The 20,268-nt window shown below is 35.8% G+C and overlaps 1 protein-coding gene across 5 annotated transcripts in view; it reads left to right on the forward strand.

The window, feature by feature from the left end:
• AP3B1 (adaptor related protein complex 3 subunit beta 1) overlaps positions 1-20,268 on the forward strand; it is a 153,058-nt gene that overhangs the window by 43,307 nt on the left and 89,483 nt on the right. For all 5 annotated transcript variants that reach the window (XR_010443078.1, XM_064735990.1, XM_064735989.1 and 2 more), the window contains exons 8-12: positions 12,146-12,307; positions 14,445-14,542; positions 17,232-17,286; positions 17,366-17,437; positions 19,856-19,918. Coding sequence is in view for 4 of the 5 variants with exons in the window: in XM_064735990.1 (XP_064592060.1) it covers positions 12,146-12,307; positions 14,445-14,542; positions 17,232-17,286; positions 17,366-17,437; positions 19,856-19,918 (450 nt within the window). In the remaining variant the exon portion in view is untranslated. The remainder of the gene's footprint in view (positions 1-12,145; positions 12,308-14,444; positions 14,543-17,231; positions 17,287-17,365; positions 17,438-19,855; positions 19,919-20,268) is intronic.

Consider the following 20,268-nt stretch of genomic DNA (forward strand, 5'->3'; position numbering starts at 1 on the left):
TTTTTTCTTGTTCTCTGTGTTGAGGTTTGCGTTGAGGGAACAGTAATTGTGAATGATAAAGTTTCAAGCACAGCACACAGAAAATAGTGTCTATCCTTTACTTCTGTAGAATTTGTTAACAGTAATGAGCATCCTGAATCAGTTCTGCTGGTTTACTGCAGAGCTTAATAAAACTTCTAAATCCCCTGCTTATAAGCTGAAGTGAGGGGTGTATTCAGAATAATAGCCTCCAGTTAACTGGGTTACATAGATAAAGCAGTAAAAAATAAACATGTTACAATACTTTAAAAGTATTTTGTATGCATATCATAATTTAATAGTGAATCAGCCTGAATACGCCTTTTCCTTCTTTTGTTTTCCAACACAGTAGGGGATCTACAAGTTTTATTATGGTCTTCTGCAGTAAGGAGGCATAGATGTGTATTTGAGAAATATACAGAATATCATTAAATCTTTAAGAATAAAATCAATTATGATATGGTATGTATTACTTATTTAACTTGTCATCTCAGTGAAATTTCTTTGTAGATATACCAGGTGATATTCTTGCTGGGTTTTAAATTTTATTTTATTTTTTCCCCTGCCCTAAAAGATTGTGAAACCAGAGAACTCTTGACCATAAGCTGGCTGCTAAGAGCAAAACATTATATTAGGAAAACTAGTTTACAGTGAAGTTTCTTATGTTGCTTATTTCTTCCTTTTTTAATATATCCATCAGAATCTTCAGTGTGAATTGGGGCAGTCTGGATTCAGTTACTGTTTCCCTTTTTATCAGAGGGCACTACTCTCTGACCAGCTTCTTTTAGATATGCACCAGGTGGGGTTAATGTTTAATGTAAGATTCATTTATTTGAAGATATTTAGTGAAGTGTTTGGGGCATATAATGGACTAGCTAGCTATTTTACTGTCACATCAATTTTATTGTTTCCTTTTGTGTGCCCTACTTAGTAAGATGAGAATAATTAGTGCATAGATTTTTAACAGAAAAACTACCTCAAGCTGATTGTGGAAAGTTTGGATTAAAAAAACTCTTCCAGCAGAAGAAAAGCTGACAAAAGGGTTAAATTTTGGGCGCAGTAATTTTCTGATTTGTTTTGTTTTGTGGCTGCTCAGCATGTACTGTTGGTATCAGAAGTATAATCTGCAGATAAAAATGCCATTTGTCTTTGCAGCAGAATGTTTTGCTGTGGTTTCTGTTAGTCCCATGACAGAGTTGCAGGATCAACTTGAACTAAGAAAGGAACCCTTTGTTTTTCTACAAATTTGCCAGCGACGTTTCCATGTTTCCATGCGGTACTGTAGTCTCATCTTCTTGATTCAGGCTGAGTTTCTTTTTATTATGTATATATACAGGATAAGAGGCATTCTAGCTATCTGTTGCAAATAAGTTGTTAAAATTGGTTTTATCTCTGTCTAGGTAATTTTCTCTGACTTAGGGAAACAAAAATTAATTAGAAGGAAAGAAATATTTTTTTACAGAAATCTAAATATCAACTGTGTAACTGCTAATAATTTTTAATTTAAATATTAGATGTGACAGATCCCCATCATCTCATGAGCCACTAAAGTTTCTAGCTTTAATTCTAGCCCTTTGAATTCTACTTGGTCATAGAAAATTATGAAAACTGTATGAGATGAACTCTGTTAACTTTGAACTCTGTATGAGCTTTGAGCCTTCTTGGGTGCCAGAATACTCATGAATTTTGTTCTGGGCATCTGTTTTTAAAATATTATCTCTCTGTCTAGTAACTTTTGCTAATTGTTATTTCCTTTTCATAATTGTACCAGGATTTTCTCTGGATAATTAGAAGAATTTTAGAATAAACTTGTTTAGCTACTTTGTGAAAATAAACCTTTATCTGCTGTGTGAGGAAGATGTGTGTGAGGTGAGACCTCTGCTCTGAGAAAGCTTTAGGTTCCTGACTCTGAGCCTGTACACTTCTGTTTGTAATATCAGGTAGAATTCTTGACTGGTAGCGGCAGCTCTCTAAAGAACCATGGGGTATAGTAAATGTGCAAAATATTCAGATTATTTGGATCATTCTTCTCTTTGATAGTGTACGCACAAGTCTGTTGCACTTTATTGTTGGGAAAGTGCCAGTACCATGTACCGAGAAGAGTGGGAGTAACTGAGGCTTGAATTAGAACAGCGTATCTGTTTATCAGTAGAATAAGTACACTACCAGTTGTTAGTGTGAGAATTCCGCTCATGTAAATCAGCAGATGTTTTAAGATGCTTTCAACTTCTTTGCTTACTTAGGCATTGCATACTTACCTACTTGCAGCGGAGGGGAAAAAATCTGTAATGCAGTATTTAATAGCTATTGATGTTGTTTAGATGAGTATGTCAGACTCTCTAGTAAGGGTAGCAAACTGCCACCTTTCAGATTGCCAATCTAAGTACAAGTACAGTTATCATTCTTCAACAATTTAGGATAATTTTGTGTTTTAAAAATTTGAGTATCCTAATTAACATATTGAGCTATGGCTGTAGTCCCAATATCATTTAAATATTGGATAAACATTTTAGTAGCTGTAAACAACCCTAAAGCTGCATGAAAATTAAAAGAAATGTATGAGTATGTTTCCATATATGGGAAACGTTCTCACTGACTTTACCTTTTAAAATCATGTATCTTTTTCTGAGAGGAAAGGCAGTTGAGTTTCTTTAAGATATATACATGGTGATGTAAGTGGAGTGTGTACTCAGAACAGTAGCAAAGGAGGAGCGCAGTGGTGGCTAACAGCTGACCTGGAGGCCTCACAGTCATGGATAACCCTGATTAGAACTCAACCAGTCTCGGCCATTAGGGATGCAGACAGCTATTGGCCAGTTAGCCAGCTGGCAGCCAAATTCAGCCAGTCAGGACCAGCCGCGCGGGCTTTCGACGGCTGCATAAAGGGAACTGCGCTCTGTAAAATTTGCTGTTGCCTCGTGAATCTCGAGTGTCATGTGTCTGTCTCGACTGCAGTAGAGCACTGGAAGCAATTGCAGTTCTATACAGGAATTGCAGCATAAGTGATGTGCAGTTCTGAAGCTCTGGGATCATCCCTGTCCCTGCATACCCTGTCTATAAGTCATGAGATGTGGTGGCTACTAATTCTAGAGCATGTAGTACCCTTCTCCTGGTTGCAGTCGCAAACTAACAAACAATTAACTGGTTAATAAAGATAAAGGTTTATTAACTGGTTTTCTTCATGGTTCACTTACTTTGCAACCCTGTGGAAGAATATTTTTGCTTGGCAGTTGGTTCACATTTGATTGCTATCTTGATGTCTTATACTGCCTTTTCAGATACATAAATTGATACTAAATTTTAAAAAAAATTTTGAAAAACAGGTCAAACATTTAACCAAACATCTGAATAAAAATTCCAAATTCCACTTTAATTTTTGTATTTGAGAGTAAAAATAGTGAACTTTCAGCTAGAAGCAAATGCTATCCTTTTTCTTCCCTTAATCTTTTCTCCTTCTTAGTTTTATTCTGCAATGTTTAATTTATCCTTTCCTGTTCTTTCTTGTACTTTCTTCCTCTTTTCTTATGCTCTAAATATTTTTTCTGTTCTTTGCTTTCATCTGTTAGTCTTTTCATTGTCATTGGGCCTTTTCCCCAAAGGGAGGAAGGGTTTTTTTCTTGGTAAGACTAAGCTGTTTTATATCTCACTTCTGTTTTGAGTATGGAATTGTTTTGAATAAATGAAAGTGATCTAAAAATGATAATGGATTGTTTTAGTTGTATCTGCAAGTGTCACAAGACTGTTACAACGCCGATTGCACATTTGAGGTTGCTGAAGGAAGATGTTCATTACTGCAGCATATTTAAGTCTTAGCCCCTCTTTTCAGACACCAGTCCTAGGTTTAATTGCTGGTTCTTAGAGAAATGAGAATGAGCACTCCTTCAGTTTTCACATAAGTTACTGTGAAAATACTTATCAGAGATGTTACTGTAGTTGCGATATAGTGCAAAAAATTAATGTTCAGTTGTCCTCAGACCCCTGCTTCCATGCATGTGATGCTCTTGTCTCAGAGGTGTAGTATAAAATTTTTGTGAATATGGGTTGTCTTAAGGATGTTTATAGTTTTGGGGTTTTTTGTTTTCATTAAGCTTTTATTTCATTACCTTTTCAAGTTTATATTTAGAAATTGTGTTATTAGCTAAGTGAGTTTTTAAAAGCCTCTGCAAGGCTGAGTTGAAGTATTTTAAGTCTTTCAGGTATAAATGTGTTTACATACTCATATTGTTTCAAAAAATTTTACTAGAATGAAATAAACATGCTCATCTGAACTGGTATTATACAGGGTATTATATACATGATAATATTATTAGTAGACTACAAATAAAACTTGATTTATGTGTTGTCGACCATGTAACTTTTATATATGCTGAAGGAAACTAAGAATGATGTAAATGAAAATACTTTAATGTTAAATTTCACCTGCCTTAGTCAGATTCTCAAGACTGAGTAGGTGTCTTAGTTCCTTTGTGTAGCTTAAGTATCAAAGCTCACTATTTTTAAAAATTGGAAGTTTTTTATGGAGAAAACTTTTTTGAATTGCAAATGAAATTTTCTCAGACTGGTAGAATTTTATTGTGTGTCCTTAGCTGCAAAAAAATTTAGCTTTTCTTAAGAAATATAAAAATGTTTTGCTGGGTATGAAACATGGAACTCCAGAGGTTAATATCACAAGGTAAGCTGACTTGAAATACAAGTCCTTTTAGTGAAAAAGGCCTTGCCCTTGAAGTTGCCCATGGAATTTCCATTAATACTTCAATTTTTATTAACTGAAAGCATGTTTATCTTTTTGTATAACTCAACTCATTCCATTGTTTGCCTAAGTGAAAATGCTTTTAGACTTGCATAGGAACAACAGATCTAGTCTTTGGAAGACTGACAAAATGCAATGTTAGGTAATGTGATAATTTTGTATTGATATTTTGTATATATAATATAGGCTGTGCGTTATTATTTATATTGTGCACTCCTTGATCATTGCATTCTGGAGATCCTATAACTGACTGTTTGGTCAGGAAGCCTTCTTACAAATTTTTCCTTGATAAAAGGCGTCATATACCAGACCACTAGTTATTACCTGAATATTTTTATATTCTGTGAGGTAGAAGTGATAAGTTAAGTTTCTAAAATTCTTATTCACTTTTAAGTAACTTTGTTGCTGAAAGTTGTAAGTGCGTTGTGTCCAAGACCACACAGAACACACTGTTCTGGTCTAATGAAAGCCAAGACATTAGCTTTCTGTCCGTTCAGGAATAGGCACAGTTTGTAATCATTTCTGTAACATCCTGCATCCTGGTTCTGTGACTCAGTGTTTCTTATTTGTCTTGTAATCCCCAGCCTGTTCCTTTCCAATGGTTCTTAACGCATGAGCATCAGGAGTTTGTTAGGTGTTGAAAATTGTTTTCTTTCAATGTAACAAGAAAATGTTTCCGTAACTATTTTTAAACAGGAAAATATTTTGAGTATTACTGGATAGTTTTGTCCTATGGAAGGCTAAGTATCTGAAAATTTTAACCTTTAGACAGACTAGGTTAGGATAATTCTGTAATATGTCTGGGTGTCCAGTGTTGTTCAAAATGCTACAAGATGCCCTTTTCTTCAGTTGTCATCAGATGTCTTCAGTTTCATGGATTCAGTTTTATGGATTTCCAGTAGGCTCCATACTTACCGAGTCTTCCCAGTTCCATGCAGATTTTTTTTCATGTTCAAGGGAGCATAAAATGGCACTAGAGGCTTACACTTAGGCATTTGAAATACTTCCCTATTTCTACAGGGACATCAGAGTCATTACTATATTCTGTCAGGCCATTCACAGTAGCACAAGTCTTTATCACACAAGTGGTTATAAATTGCAGCTTACCTTAGAATGAGTCAGTATACTTTTTGCTGGCTGTTTAGTACTTGAAAGAAAACTATTACTTATGGAGCAGAGGATCTGGTCCCTTTATTCTTTATCTCTTCAACTCATTTTGGCTTAATAAGCCAAACTTATCAAACTTTGCTTGTGCTTTCTAAAGCCTCTCTCCAGCCAGGCTGCAAATTATGTCGGTTACACTTTACTTTCTCTACTGTCTCAAGTGTTTTTATCATGTGAGGTTGTGCCTTTTTTTAAGACCGCTAACAATTCTTGTCAAGCTTTATCTCTGCTGAGAAACCTGAATCATATTCAAGGTTTTGCTGTTGTGGAGAAGATGAATACTTCTATTAGCATGTGTCTGTTAACAAGTGTGATTGGTTGAGGTCTGGTCTTCTGTCAGAAACTTCTCACAGCTAATATACTAAGCAACAGCAGGTCTGTTCTGGTGTTCTGAAACTCATCTATAAAGCGTGTGGAAGGTTTTAGGTAGGCATGTTCACATACATCTTATGAAATGCATTAATGCTTTAAGTAGCAAACTGTTCATAGATTATCCTCCATTTTCCCTTTTCAAGGAAACTGTTTTTCATTCAGCAGATGAATACTGATCTTGGAGGGCTAAAGTAGTTTGTGGTATTGCAGTCAGTCACCAAATAGTGACTAGTACCAAAATTCTTCTTATTTTCAAAATCTAGTTTATCCAAAACTCGCTTAAGAACAGTTCTTGGAAATATTAGAAAGGTCTCTGGAAGACAGTGATAATCCTATTTGCTAAAGATTTTACTACAGGCATCAAAAGAAAGCTGTGAATGTATTTCTGAGGAAAGAAACTGAAATTTGTAGCGTCAAATAATTTATACCTAACCAAGGAATGCAAATATTTGAATCATTTTTTCCACACAAGATGGAGTTAAGGCTGGCAGAGTGGGAAAATACTGTGTGTTCATGCTTTGGATGTGATTGAAGCTTTAACTCAGTCTGTGGGTGTATGAAGCTCTGTTTGGAGGTAATTGTAGTATTCACATAATACTACAAATGTAGTATTTTGACCCTAAATGGAAGTCACATTCTCAACTTTTATGCCATATTAAATGTAACTTCTAGCAAAATCTCAGTTAAATGTTAGCAAATTCCATTAGCGTTTTTTTTTAAAGTCACTAAGTAAATGAGCTATCTGCCTGATTCTTCATTTAAGCTGTTAATACTTTATGAGGATGTCTCTGAATTGTATGTCTGGAATAATGTAAAAAAGAATTATGCATGTTCTTCCACACTAAAATACTCACTTCTCTGCTGTGAATAAATCATAATAGATGGGGAATGCACAGAGTCTACTTGCAAATTGTAGTCTGGAATACTGTGGTCTCAGTTTTTAATCATTTTATTCTCCCAGGGTTCTGAACTTTTTAGTCATTTTGCAATTTAAAAAAGCTATTAACTGCACAATTAAATTATGTGCTACTACAAACAGTTAAGTGTATTTAATGGAGTTTAACTAAAAACTGCCACTCTTCTGTTCTCCCTTTACCACCTAGTGCTTTTGAAAATCCAGTAGTTCTAGTGATCCTATGACCACAGAGTTAGACAGATCATTTTACTGCTCTTGGTGAAAATAAACATCCTTTCAAAAAGCAAACAAAACAATAAACTTACGTTGGACTGATTAGTTTTAAATCAGCTGTGAAACTGCATCTAAAGGGATTGAAATGACAACAGAAAGCATTGGAACATTTGAATCTACTCCCAGAACGCTCATGCTATCTCTCTATTGTCAAAAAGGATTACAGGATTGGTTTTATTTCTGATAAAGGTGCTGATATATACTGGTTAGCATCAGTCTGAGTTCTAATTAGACATCTGTGAAAGTAAAATTTGTGTGTTGCCCATATTTAGCATTTCTTCAGGGATGTGTGAAGAAGCATATTACTCAGTCTAGTGTAGTGCACTATAGACAGTGAAGATTACAGAATAAGTGCATAGGAAATCATCTGTCAGTTGTTGATTCAATAGTTAATTACTTAGTTAAAAAGTTAAAACAGACTTTCATCTTCCAGTGTAAGAGTCTTACTTTCAGTCCTCTGCTGACAGGAAAAAATATTAACATTAATAGTATTTATAGCTCCATTATACTCTACCCATGCCTGCTTTTTCTGATTGAGATTCAAGATGAAGGCCTAGTATCAGTGTAATGCCACTGATGAGGTCGCTTTTCTTCAGAACACCACAGCACTATTGTTGAGCATGAGGTGCTTTCTAAGATCACTGTGCAAAGCTTTCCCTTTTTGTTAGAACCAAGAGGCTTTGCTTGTGCTTTCCCTCCAGCAGCTGGTTCTGTGCCACTTCATAAAAGAGTTACTGCTTGTCCCAATCTCTTTCTGTAGTACAGCTTCAGTACTTGTACTGCAAGGTTTGTCTGGGGACAGAGCAACAATTCAGCTAGATGTCTTAAGATGAGGTTTCAGCTTGGTGGCCTGAAATTTCGGCAGTAATTTATTGTGTCTGAATTTAGTTTCAGATTTTCTGCCTAGGCTTAGAATGAGTGAAGAGAATCCTAGAATTGTGTTCTATTTAGAAATAAGCTATGCAGTGATAGCAGAAATTATAAGTATAACCTAGTGCATGTCTAAACAGACTTGCTCAGGTAAATGCAGACTTCTGAGGTAGTTGGAAGAGGAAGATGAAAGAAATGTTGAAGAGGCAGATAAAATAGTCTGTGAGCAGGTGAGAGATGTCTCACAGCCGATAGTCTTCATTATCAATTTACCAGATGCCTGCTGAAAATACAATACAGTGGAGAGGAACCAGTCCAGGAGGTTCCTGGAAGATAATGCACTGACACAACTGGTCAGGATGTCAACAAGGTAGGGCACCCTACTGGAACTGTTGTTTGTGAGCAGAGAAGGACTGGTGGGTGATGGGTTATGATGACTGGAGGCTCTCTGGGCCACTGTGATGACAAAATGACAGAGCCTTTCATTGTCAGAGAAGTAAGAAGGTGCTCCAGGAAAACTGCAGGGGGAAATAAGTATTAAGGATAAGGAAAACACAGGTGCCTTTTCTGTAGTGAAGAGGGCAATAATTGTAAAACCAATTGTTCTTGAGGTACCCAGCCCCTGATCTGTAAGACAGAGAGGATCAGGAGGAGAATGAAGCCCCCATGATCCAATGGGAAATAGTATGCTACACCACTTACACACAAAAAAGTCTGTGGGTTACATAGCATCCATCCATGGGTACTGAAGAAGCCGGAGCCTGAGCCACATTCCATCATTTAGCAACAGTCCTGGTTAACCATGAAGATCCCAGTTCATTGGAGTTGGCAAAAATGACACACATCTACACAGAGGGTTCAAGGGAGGATCTGGGGAAGTCAGGCTTGTCAGCTTGACCTCAGTGGTGAGCAAGGATATGGATGGAGCAGGTCATCCTGAGTGCTGTTACATGGCACATGTGGGACAACCTGAGGACCAGGCCTAGCCGGCGTGGGTTTGTAAAAGGCAGGTCCTGCTTGAGAAACTTAAGCTCCTAGGGTAGCCCACTTAGTAGATGAGTTAAGGGCTGTGAATGTTGTCAAACTGGACTTTAGTAAAGCCTTTGAAAATATTTCCACTGCATTGTCCTGGAGAAATTGGCAGCCCGTGGCTTGGATGCATGTATGCTTTGCTGGTTAAAAGAGCTGCTGGATAGCCACTCAGAGAAGAGTGGTGATGTCTGGAGTTATATCCAGCTGGTGGCTGGTCACCTATGCTATTCCATGGGGCTCATTACTGGGGCCAATCTTGTTTAATGCTCTCATTGATGACTCATAATGAAGGGCATTGAGTGCGCCCTCAATCAGTTTGCAGGTAACACCAAGCTGGGTGGGAGTGCTGATCTGCAGGAGGGCAGGGAGGCTCTGCAGAGGGATCTGGGCAGGCTGGATCATGGCTGAGGCCAATGGTGTGAGGTTCAACAAGGCCCAGTGCTGGGTCCTGCCCTTGGGTCACACCAACCCCAGGCAGCTCCCCAGGCTGGGGCAGAGTGGCTGGAAAGGAGCTGGGGGTGCTGGTGACAGCAGCTGAACATGAGCCAGGCTGTGCCCAGGTGGCCAAGAAGGCCAATGGCATCCTGGCCTGGATCAGCAATGCTGTGGCCAGCAGGGCCAGGGCAGGGATTGTCCCCCTGTGCTGGGCACTGGTGAGGCCACAGCTGGAATGCTGTGTCCAGCTCTGAGCCCCTCATGATAGAAAAGACATTGAAATCTTGGAACAATTCTAGAGAAGGGCAATGGAGCTGGTGAAGAGTCTGGAGCATGACTCCTATGAGGAGTGACTGGAAGAAAAGGAGGCTCAGTGGGGACCTTATCACTCTTTGCAATAACCTGAAAGGAGGTTGTAGCTGGGTCAGGGTAAAACAACATGACAAGAGGATATGGCCTCAAATTGTACCAGGGGCGATTTAGATTGGATATTGGAAAGGATTTTGTCAGTGAGAGTTGTCAAGCCCTGGAATGGGCTGCCTGGGGAAGGGGTAGAGTCAGCAACCCTCGAGATATATAAAGGACTTGCAGACATGGCACTTCAGGACATGATTTAGTGATGAACATGGCAGTGTTGGGTTAACAATTGGACTATATGAGCTGGAAGGCCTTTTCCAACCCAAATAATACTATGATTCTGAACTTACACTTGTATCATTTTGGCATTAAATATAGTCAGTAGGTCAGCTTGAGACTTTAAGGGGTTTTTTGTGATTGAGTGTTGTCACATTGTCTGGTAACTTTTCTCCATGTGTGGGATGATTAATAGAATTTGAAATAACAATTCTTGTACACCAAGGAGTTGCAGGTTTTTAGCCTAGTCTTCTGACTCTTTTGCATAGTACTTTGCTTTTCTATCCATCACAATGTGGATAGGAAAGCAAAATCATGCACTATTACATGTCCTGTTTGTCTTAGTGGGTCGTTTTGACTACAGATTCTAAATAATTAGGAGTTCATCAACTTGATTTTGATGAATTTCAGTTCATTAAAATAATTTCCCTGGGTATTGTCGTCATCCTTGGTCTGGAACATAATTATTTCCTACCAGATCTTAGCAGATCTGAGAAAAGAGTAATATTTTTAAATTACAATAAAATACATGATTAGTAAAGATCATGTAAATACTTCTGCTTTTGTGGTATGAAGAAGGACCTTAATCAGATTTAAAATAAAAGTGTTTTCATAATAGGCATATGCTGCTTTTTATTGGAACTCTGCTGCTCCAAGTATGTTCCAAACAATTCTTTAAAAAAAAGGAAGTCAGAAATTTGAGAGCTCAAGCTATTTCTTTGTAACAGTTATTAATGAGTTAAATACTTTTTCAAACTCAATATTCCTGTTGAATTCAATAGTACTGATCTGCATGCCTGTTAGCAGTCAAGGTGAGGATATTGAAGACTGAATCAATGCAGATTGAATTATCCTCCTCCTGTTAGAGGAAGCTTCTTCAGTGCAGGTTGTGGTGCACTGGGATCGGGAAGTTTCCTTTCACATTGCCTGTCCTGCAGGCAGGGGAGGAATTCAGTTACCACAGGACTTTATATAGCATCCTGAGTTTATAGTTTAGAATGTGACTGCCACAAAGAATTGTGGGAAGAGAAGTAAGGAAATTAAAGTACTTCAGTTGCTATTGCATAAAATATCCGAGTTTGCTAGGCATCCTGTAAAAAACTGAGAGCAAAATTGGCATAAAGTAATGAAATTTCCCTTCATATTACTTCTTCTTAAAAAAATTCCAGTGTCCGTCCAAATTGTAATAAAAACCAGAATAAAATGATGGTTTTAATTCATCGTCACTTCTTTCCTCCGTCCCGCCATCCTCCTACCTCTACTAAAGACATTTTTATGGATTCTTTCACTACCCCTGAATTTTGACCTAGGCATGCAGCCTTTCCAAGTTTTCTGAAGACCTATATGTTATTTTAATTTCAAGTTATTTTCTAGAAATTCCAATTTTAGATCATAGGCTCTAAGTCCAAAAAATACCTGAAATAGTTTGTTGAATAATAGTAAAGATATTTCATATGTCAGTACAACTTATTTCTAAGGAAATTTTGCTTATATTTTTAATGGGGTTTTCATGTCAGTGCATGTACTGTTTAGAGCAAATGGGTAGAAAAGCCAAAAGCTATTTTTAAAAACCATACATAAATGTTGCATGAAACTCTGGTGCTGTACGTTACTTCCTTAATGAATAAAACCTGTTGGTTCAAATATTCAATGTATGTCCGTGTCTTTTTGTCTTTTGATAGGTTGATGAAGTGGTGGATGAATACAGTGAAAATAATTTCTATGAATCTGATGAAGAACAGAAAGAGAAGGAACAGAAACTTAAAACCACCTATACTATGGACCCAGATCACAGACTGCTGTTACGAAATACAAAGCCCCTGCTTCAGAGCCGAAATGCTGCTGTATGACAAATTCTTTTTTGATTACAATGTTAACTCACAAATGATATAATTTTTAAAAAATTTAAAAGATTGAAGAGTAAAATCTACACCTCTTTAAAGCTGCTGAAAATACCTTTTAGTAACTCTAGGAGAAGTGTGATGGATCTATTTTGAATTTAACTTAGGTTGTAAGTGTAACACCTAAACTGATTGTAGTGCGTGCTGCAAATAACACAGACAAACAAAATACTAGAAAAAGTATGAGAGCATTTGAATCCAACTTACATAGCATGTGATGACTCTACCAGAGTTGATGCTAGCTCTTGATGCTAAAACTCTCAACAGTTAGGGTGGCACAAACTGGTACAGTTTATTGGTACAGTTTTATGGAACAGATCTACAAAGAAAGTCATACTTGTTATTGATTCATTGATTTGTTCTTTCTTTTGAGTCTCACATTTTAAAAGTAGACAATTATACACCACATTTCTAGGGCTTTTGCCCCGGCAGGGTTCCAGGATAGATACGACATTATAAGTATGGTATGCTAGATTATTCCCATGAGATTTTAAAATACAGGTAATTTTTTAGAATGACAAAAATGCTGAATCATTGTGATGTTAATCAGATCACAGAATATTAACTTTCTAACCTGAGATTGTCATGTTAATTAGGACTAGATGTCTTTTGAGAGAAGTCTTCCAATGATAATGAATATTCATATCACTGCAAAAACAGTTAGTCCACCATGATTAAGTCACCTTGCTACCTAATCTTAATAAGCTAAATAGAGGAGATTATAGTTGTCCTTTGAAACATACTTTGAGATTCTAACTCATGAGTGTGACTCTTCTCAGAATCATTTATGGTCTGCCAACCCAGCAGACTTTGGAAACAAGTTGATTAAATTTTTACAACTTTTTGCAAAAATCACTGTTCAATGTCTGTGATATTTCTTAATTTCATGTAAAGAACAAGTATGTTTGATATGTTTCCTGTCCCACTTCACTAAGAGGTTCAGTTAGTTATTACCCTCATTCCATAAATAATTTTCTTGATTAAATATGACTGTGAGAATATTGATTCTCACACTTATGATCTTTAACTTTCTGATATAAAGTTAATTGAGATGTTAAGGGGCATAATTTTGGAAGGTGCTATCAAAATTATGCTACTTTGAATTGCTATTACAGGGTTATTCATACTATTCACAGAATTTACCTACAATTAGTTTAATTAGTGGCTTTCTATATGTTTTTTGTCACCAGTAAAAGATACTTGTGGTATATTGCTAAAAAATCTTAAAGTTATTTCTTGGCTTTAGATATTTTTAATTGCTTTTTATTGTTGAATAATAATTTTTCTTTCATTGGTTCTAGGATTTAAGATATGAAGTGAAGTGTTACTATGAGGGCTTTACTTGGAGTCTCTGTGGTTTGTTTTATTTGAAACAGAGAGTTGATCATGACACTGGTGTAGGAAAGTTTATGACATGACAATCACTACCATAAAGATCATATTTTGTTTTTTATTTATGAGAAAATCTAAGAAGAAAAAAACTGGGTTTTAAGTTGCTTATGTCTCAGTCTTGTGAATTTGTTACCCTGGATATTGGTATACACCCCTTTAGCTTTTACTTTCTGTTGGATTTGATACTTCAAAATTTTCCAGTAAAGACAGCTGTTGTTTTATAAATTGCATAATAGAATAATAGAATGAAAGGTTTTGAGTGGAAACTAGATAAAAGGTGACTCTGAACTTGTAGTAATAAAGGAAAAGAACATTAAAAAAACTAGTAAAGAATATTTCTTCATTACTTTGTACAGCTGATGTTAGCAATAGTGATTTATCAAGGATGGTATCACTATGTTTGTGATTTAAATTACCTAATGCTTTTTCTTTTTGTCCCTATTTCTATGACCTTCTATGTATTATAGCATACAGTAAATACTTGGAGTAAGTAAAGGTACTTAATTTGTAAAATTATATTTATTCCAGTGTTTTCTTCCTCAGTCTATTTGCTGATTTCAAAGACCACAGGTGTGCACTTTTCTTTCTGAAGGAGAGTGACCTGGTAGTCCTGCAGGTCTGAAGAAAATGTGGTAGATATGAACGATGATTTGAAGTTGACATGCTGCTCTGAATGTTCTTCCTTTAGGTGGTAATGGCAGTTGCACAGCTTTACTGGCATTTGGCACCAAAATCTGAAGCTGGTATTGTTTCTAAGTCACTGGTGCGTTTACTCCGTAGTAACAGGTGGGTAAAGTCCATACTTCATATCACTATGTGTACTTTTTTGAGCATATTTGTTTGGCTTATAACTAGCCATGACTATAGTTATGGCTTATAACTAGCCATAGCTATAAGAATGTAACTATTACAAAATTAATTTGATTTTGAAATTGTTCTGTAATACTCACTTTCACTCAGCAAATGAGGATCACTAAAAGTCATTCCCTCATTTTTGGTATCCTGTCCAGGGATCATTGGTTATTGTGTTTCATTCATATGATTTTTGTTCTATCAAGAACATGACTGCCTAGTTAGTATTTAAATGGAGTCAGTACTAACTGGTTTGTAGTTGTAGTCTTGATGTTGTTTAAAATATTGTAAATTTAGTTCTGTTGAGTTCCTTACTGTCTTGCTAAGCACTGTCTTGCTAAGCACTAAAGAAGTCTTCTGATGAATATTTTATTTTCCTGCACTGTAACACTGTAACACAAATCTCAAAATGAGTAAGTTTAGAAGGGATCACTGTGTCCAGTCCAACTTCCTACTCATGGAGGGTCTCCTGAAGCATAGTACTCAGGACTGTGTCCAGTCAGCTTTTGGGTGTCTCAGGGGAAGGAGGCAACATATGTGTTAAAATTAATATTGCCACTTGATACTGCTGTATCTTCTGTTTCCCTAATCCTTGGACGGTTTTTAAAGAACAAGTTTATGTTTAATTGAGAACATTCTGTTTTGACTTAATCATCTTCAATAGCATTTTGTCCGTTTTTCCATGAAAGGTCTTGTTAGCTCCATTTCATAAGAGTATTGGTGCTGTTTTTTCATTTGTATTTCATAGTTTTTGTGTAGTGTGCTAATATTTTCTGCACACTTTTTTTGTTCCCTATTCAGTTTTTAGATTTTGAACTTCCATGTATTTGTATGAAAAGCCTTGAAGGGTTTACATGAGACAATATAATTGTTTTCAGAATAACTTTTTGACTAAAAATGGTATTTTTGGCTGGAACTTTGCTGTGAGAATAATTTACTTTTTAAATAATTTTTGTCAAACAGACACAAAGGTTTTTTTTAAAAAAACTCAGTTTTGTGTGTCTGGCAAGATTGCTCATTCTGGATATACCTTAACTTTTGTCAGCTTTGCCATCAAAGAGCTGTGTCTCTGTAAAAGTTCCACAGCTCAATATCTATTTTTTAAAAGTTGGCAAAGAAGTAAAATGGGACTGTGTAGAGTATTCAGTCTTTTATTTCAGATAAATCCCTATTGGTTTTGTGTTTGGCTTTATAGTACGGTATGCTTCCCATTCTCTTTATGCAAAGATGACTAAAGTGCCTAAAGCAGTTGGCAGATGATGTATAAACTTGTAATCACAGGTTGAAAGGATCACTTGTATGTGATTTATTGCTTGTTTATACTCAGGTTTCATTAAAAGAAAAGTCCCTTCTTTCCTGTATCTCAGCTAGTACCTTAAATAACACTAGTCTTCTGATTTTTCTGTCTTGAATGGCTCTTCTGTTTTCTGTTACCATTCTGGGTGAAACATTTTTGCTTTTGGAGCCGCTTTGAAATAAGCTTTTGCTGTTTGCCCTTGAAGTTATTTGCCTGTGGCCTTCAAATTAATGTCAACTAAGCTATAATCTAGTTAGGGTGAGAGTGCCTGAAAGTGCATCTCATAGCAATTTCCAGTCTTGTTTCATCATGTGTAGTTGACTGTTGCCATGCACCTATGTAAGAATTGCATAAAATTGGTTTAAAAGATCTTAAGTACTTCTCTATTATCACTTTTCTTTGTAAGCAACAGCTGTAAGTATCTTAGGGCTATTATACAGTTTTCAGTAAGAGGAGATAATAGGTATTATGATTTCTCATTAGAATGAGATTTGCAGCATGCAAAGATTTGAGCACTTATGGTTCAGAAAAATTGTGTGTAAGTTATTGCTTAGTTTTTAAGCAATTGGTGACACCAAATCTGCACTTTAAAAGCTTCAGAACTAGTATCTAGATTTCTCTTTGCTCAGTCATCTCGAGGCTTTTAAACTCATACATTAATGATTAGAATGCCCTCTCCAAACATGTTTAATGTTTTTGTATTATATTATTGTCTATCTCTTGCAAAGTCTATTATGTAAAAGTATTAGTTTTTATAGATGTATATATCTGCCAATGTTTACTGGCACAGAAGATCCTGGTGCATTTTGAGAATTTTCATAAAAATTCTTAAGAGTAAAGTGTCATAGCGTTTCTTGCTAATTGTGCAGGGATTAACTGTTCTTGTAATTAATGCAGTTATTTCAACTCTGCAGATGAAGCTTGTGTGTTTTTATTCTCAGCTGTATCATCCTGAAATATTTCTTTCCAGAAGGTAGATGAAATGTAAGGCTTTTGTAAGCTATTTCCATTATATTAAAATGATAAATGTAATTCTGATTTGAATAAATAGCCTCAGCCTACAAAAGGTACCATTGCACTGGTGTCAGTGAGTATTTTTGCGTATTGGAGTTTTAAAAATTGAGAGCCTGGTTTCATCAGGTATCTCTCTTCTGTGAATCAAATTATGAAGCTGGCAGTTGGCAATAAGCTTTGCCTTCTGCGTGCCAAAACAAATGGATAACTAACTTGATGTTCAAATAGAATTGAATTTTCTTTGCTGTATTGAATTATTCTGTGTATCAGTAATTTTGTGGAATGACTCTTATTTTTCTTTTCACGTTCTAGAGAGGTGCAGTATATTGTCCTGCAAAATATTGCCACTATGTCAATTCAGAGAAAGGTATACCCTATTTAGAATTTTTTTAATCACATTGTAAATGAAACACAGGAGAGTTACTTAAATATATTCTGATTTTCAGGGCATGTTTGAACCTTATCTGAAGAGTTTCTATGTTAGATCAACTGATCCAACTATGATCAAAACACTCAAGGTGAGTTTATTAAAGGCAAATTTTTCTATATGCTACTGGACTAATCAGTTTGCAACAGAAAGGTAGAATGTTTTTCACTGATATGACCCAGTCTATCTGTGCTGTTTCTTTATCTCACTCAGAAGTGTAGAGGTCATTAGTTGAGTCACAAGGGGCTTTCAGGCTTGTCAGGCTATCTGAAAGTTCCTGTTACTGTGTTGTAGGTGGAAGAGTGGCTATATTTTCCCCTAGAGCTTTTAGGACCTTTCAGTGATAGAAAGCATTATATTTTTTTTTCAACCAGGTATTCTAACATTGAGAGTTTGACTATTTCATGGGAGGAAAAGAGTCTTTAATACTGTTAGCTTAAAAAGAGGTTAAATCTCTTCCTCTGTACAAAATGGGGCAGTGCTTGAGTCCCAAATTTTCTTTGAAGTCAGCATTTGACAGGAGAAGTACTTTAGGCTTTCCTCAAGGCCACATCTCAATGCATGTTTCCAGCTGTTGCCTTGTTGTTTTCTCTGTAGTCATGCTTTAACAAATGTGAAATCCTTGACAAAACAATGGCTAAAAAAGGGTCTACTATTATGTGCCTTTTCTCTTGTTTTGCTTTAGATTGTCATAGGCACTTATGTTTAGGAGTGGAAGGTAGTTTTCTAAAAGAAACTGTTTTCTTTTCCTTATCTGCATTTTACATGCATATTGCACTTACATGTTCTTACTTACTTACAAGAGTGGTATAGTACAAGATGGCTATGCCAAAACTATCATGTTTAGATACAAAATAAATATTTTTTGTATTTTATACCAACAATAAGACTGAAGTAAATTTGAGGCAGTTGGAAGTAAAAAGATATTCTCTAGATTTTGGGAATATTGTGAGGAGTGCCTTACTGTTATCCAAGAATAATCAGTCCAAAAATAACAGAAAGCTGATGAATTTAAATTCCCATATTAATTGATAATATATTGGAGAAGAGGTGGAGAAGTAGAAATTGTGGTTTGTCCTTTCATTGTTTCATTTGTTTCATGATAGCTAAAAATTTTAGAAGTCCCTAAACTTTTACATACATAAAAAAGTCTTGTCGTTTTCTCCCTCTTCTACTTCTGTAGTTCACGCCTACCTATTTCAAAATAGAATGGTGAGATTCATGGCTGTAATTAATATGTAGGAGCGCCCTTGAATTATCTCCTGTGCTGTATGGATTAACTGTTTTTTTAAATTTTCCAACATCAAGTTTGCTTTTTTGATCACTGATTAGCATTGAGCTTTCACAGTAACCTATTTTAATCACAAATTCTCAGTTATAATTAATTGTCATCATCTCAGAGTCTGTAGTTTTCTAAACAGTTAAGGTTTTTTCCCTATTACAAGCATTACTTTGCAGATCTGTGCTGGGGTTTTTTTCTGTTTTATTAATCAGTCTTCTATTATTTGGAACTCTTACACAGATTTTCTTAGTTAGCCTTTGTCTTCATATCCCTGGAAACTGTAGCATCAGTTGAAAATTTTGTTGCCTGTCTTCTTACTTTCACAGTTCATATGTGAAAAAGGCCAGTGAATATATTTGTGATGTTCCATTGATAGCCACCCTATGCTATAAAATAATCTCCTTTTCTCTTGCATGTTTCTCATTTTCATTTATCCTCTTGCTTTCTATGCTATTCAAGATGCATATCTTTCCGAGCCTTTTGTGATGTGCCTTAAGAAATTGTTTTGAAGTAGAGGTGGACTATATCATTGAGTATCCTTTTCTGGATGCCTCCAAGTCAAAAAATACCAACATATTTCCGAGGCATGGCTTCCCATTGGAGGGCTGTGTTTTCAGCTTACTTCATTCAAAGTTGAAACAGCCTGGAAGCATAGCATCTTTCAAATATATGCCAAGTGTTGTATATAATCCTCTTATATTATATATAAAGAGAAGGGCTTCCAGGTATGATGTTGGTGTTGAATAAGATCTGAGGCATCTCACAGATGTAAATGTTTCATTCCTAAGTTTAAAGCTCTTTTATTACAGTTTATCTGAATATAATGGCCAATTTATTTCTCCCCTGATGCAGTTGTGACTTCTGTTATTTCTTCTTATACTGTTGTGTGGTTCCTATATGTTAAGGCCTGTTGTGTGGAAAAGCTGACCAGAAGTAATTCAAGCCCATTTGATATGCAATGAAACACTAAAGCTCAGGCTCATGAAAAATGTGTCACCGAACCTCAGTCCTGATTTGTAAACTTTGTAAGTGCTTGCAAGGAGAATATGCCTCCTGAGTGCAATGGTGGTACCAGTTAGTACTGATATCTGGTATACTCTATTGAATTCTGAATAGTATTTTTAATATGTATTTTATATACAATAAAAGTATAGTGTACATGTGGTACTGTTTATAATATTTTAGTTTTAACTTTTGACAATATGTCTGGCTTTTTTTTTCTTTTAGCTTGAAATCATGACAAATTTAGCAAATGAAGCCAACATATCAACTCTGCTTCGAGAATTTCAGGTTTGTGCAAAAGTGTATTCCTTTTATATTTATGATCTCTTTTTCCATTGTCAGATGTTTCTCCTAGGCTTAAATTTTTCAAGTTTAAGTATTTTCGAGGATGAAATGTTCCAAATATGGAAATTAAAGCATCTCATACCATAATGGCTAAAGGAGCTATTTGTATATGGAAAGGAATCCAAATATTTTGTTTCTCTCCCATTCCAGCTACCAAAAAAGAAAAGAAAAAACATGATGAGAAAAACTCAATCATTCCATATACTTAAACACAAATTCCAGCAACTTGACTTACACTATAAGTCACTGTATGACAGGGTCCTAGTTTTAGCAGTATTTGGCCATTAGTATTT

The sequence above is a fragment of the Zonotrichia leucophrys genome, chromosome Z, assembly GCF_028769735.1.
Source record: "Zonotrichia leucophrys gambelii isolate GWCS_2022_RI chromosome Z, RI_Zleu_2.0, whole genome shotgun sequence".
NCBI lineage: Eukaryota > Metazoa > Chordata > Aves > Passeriformes > Passerellidae > Zonotrichia > Zonotrichia leucophrys.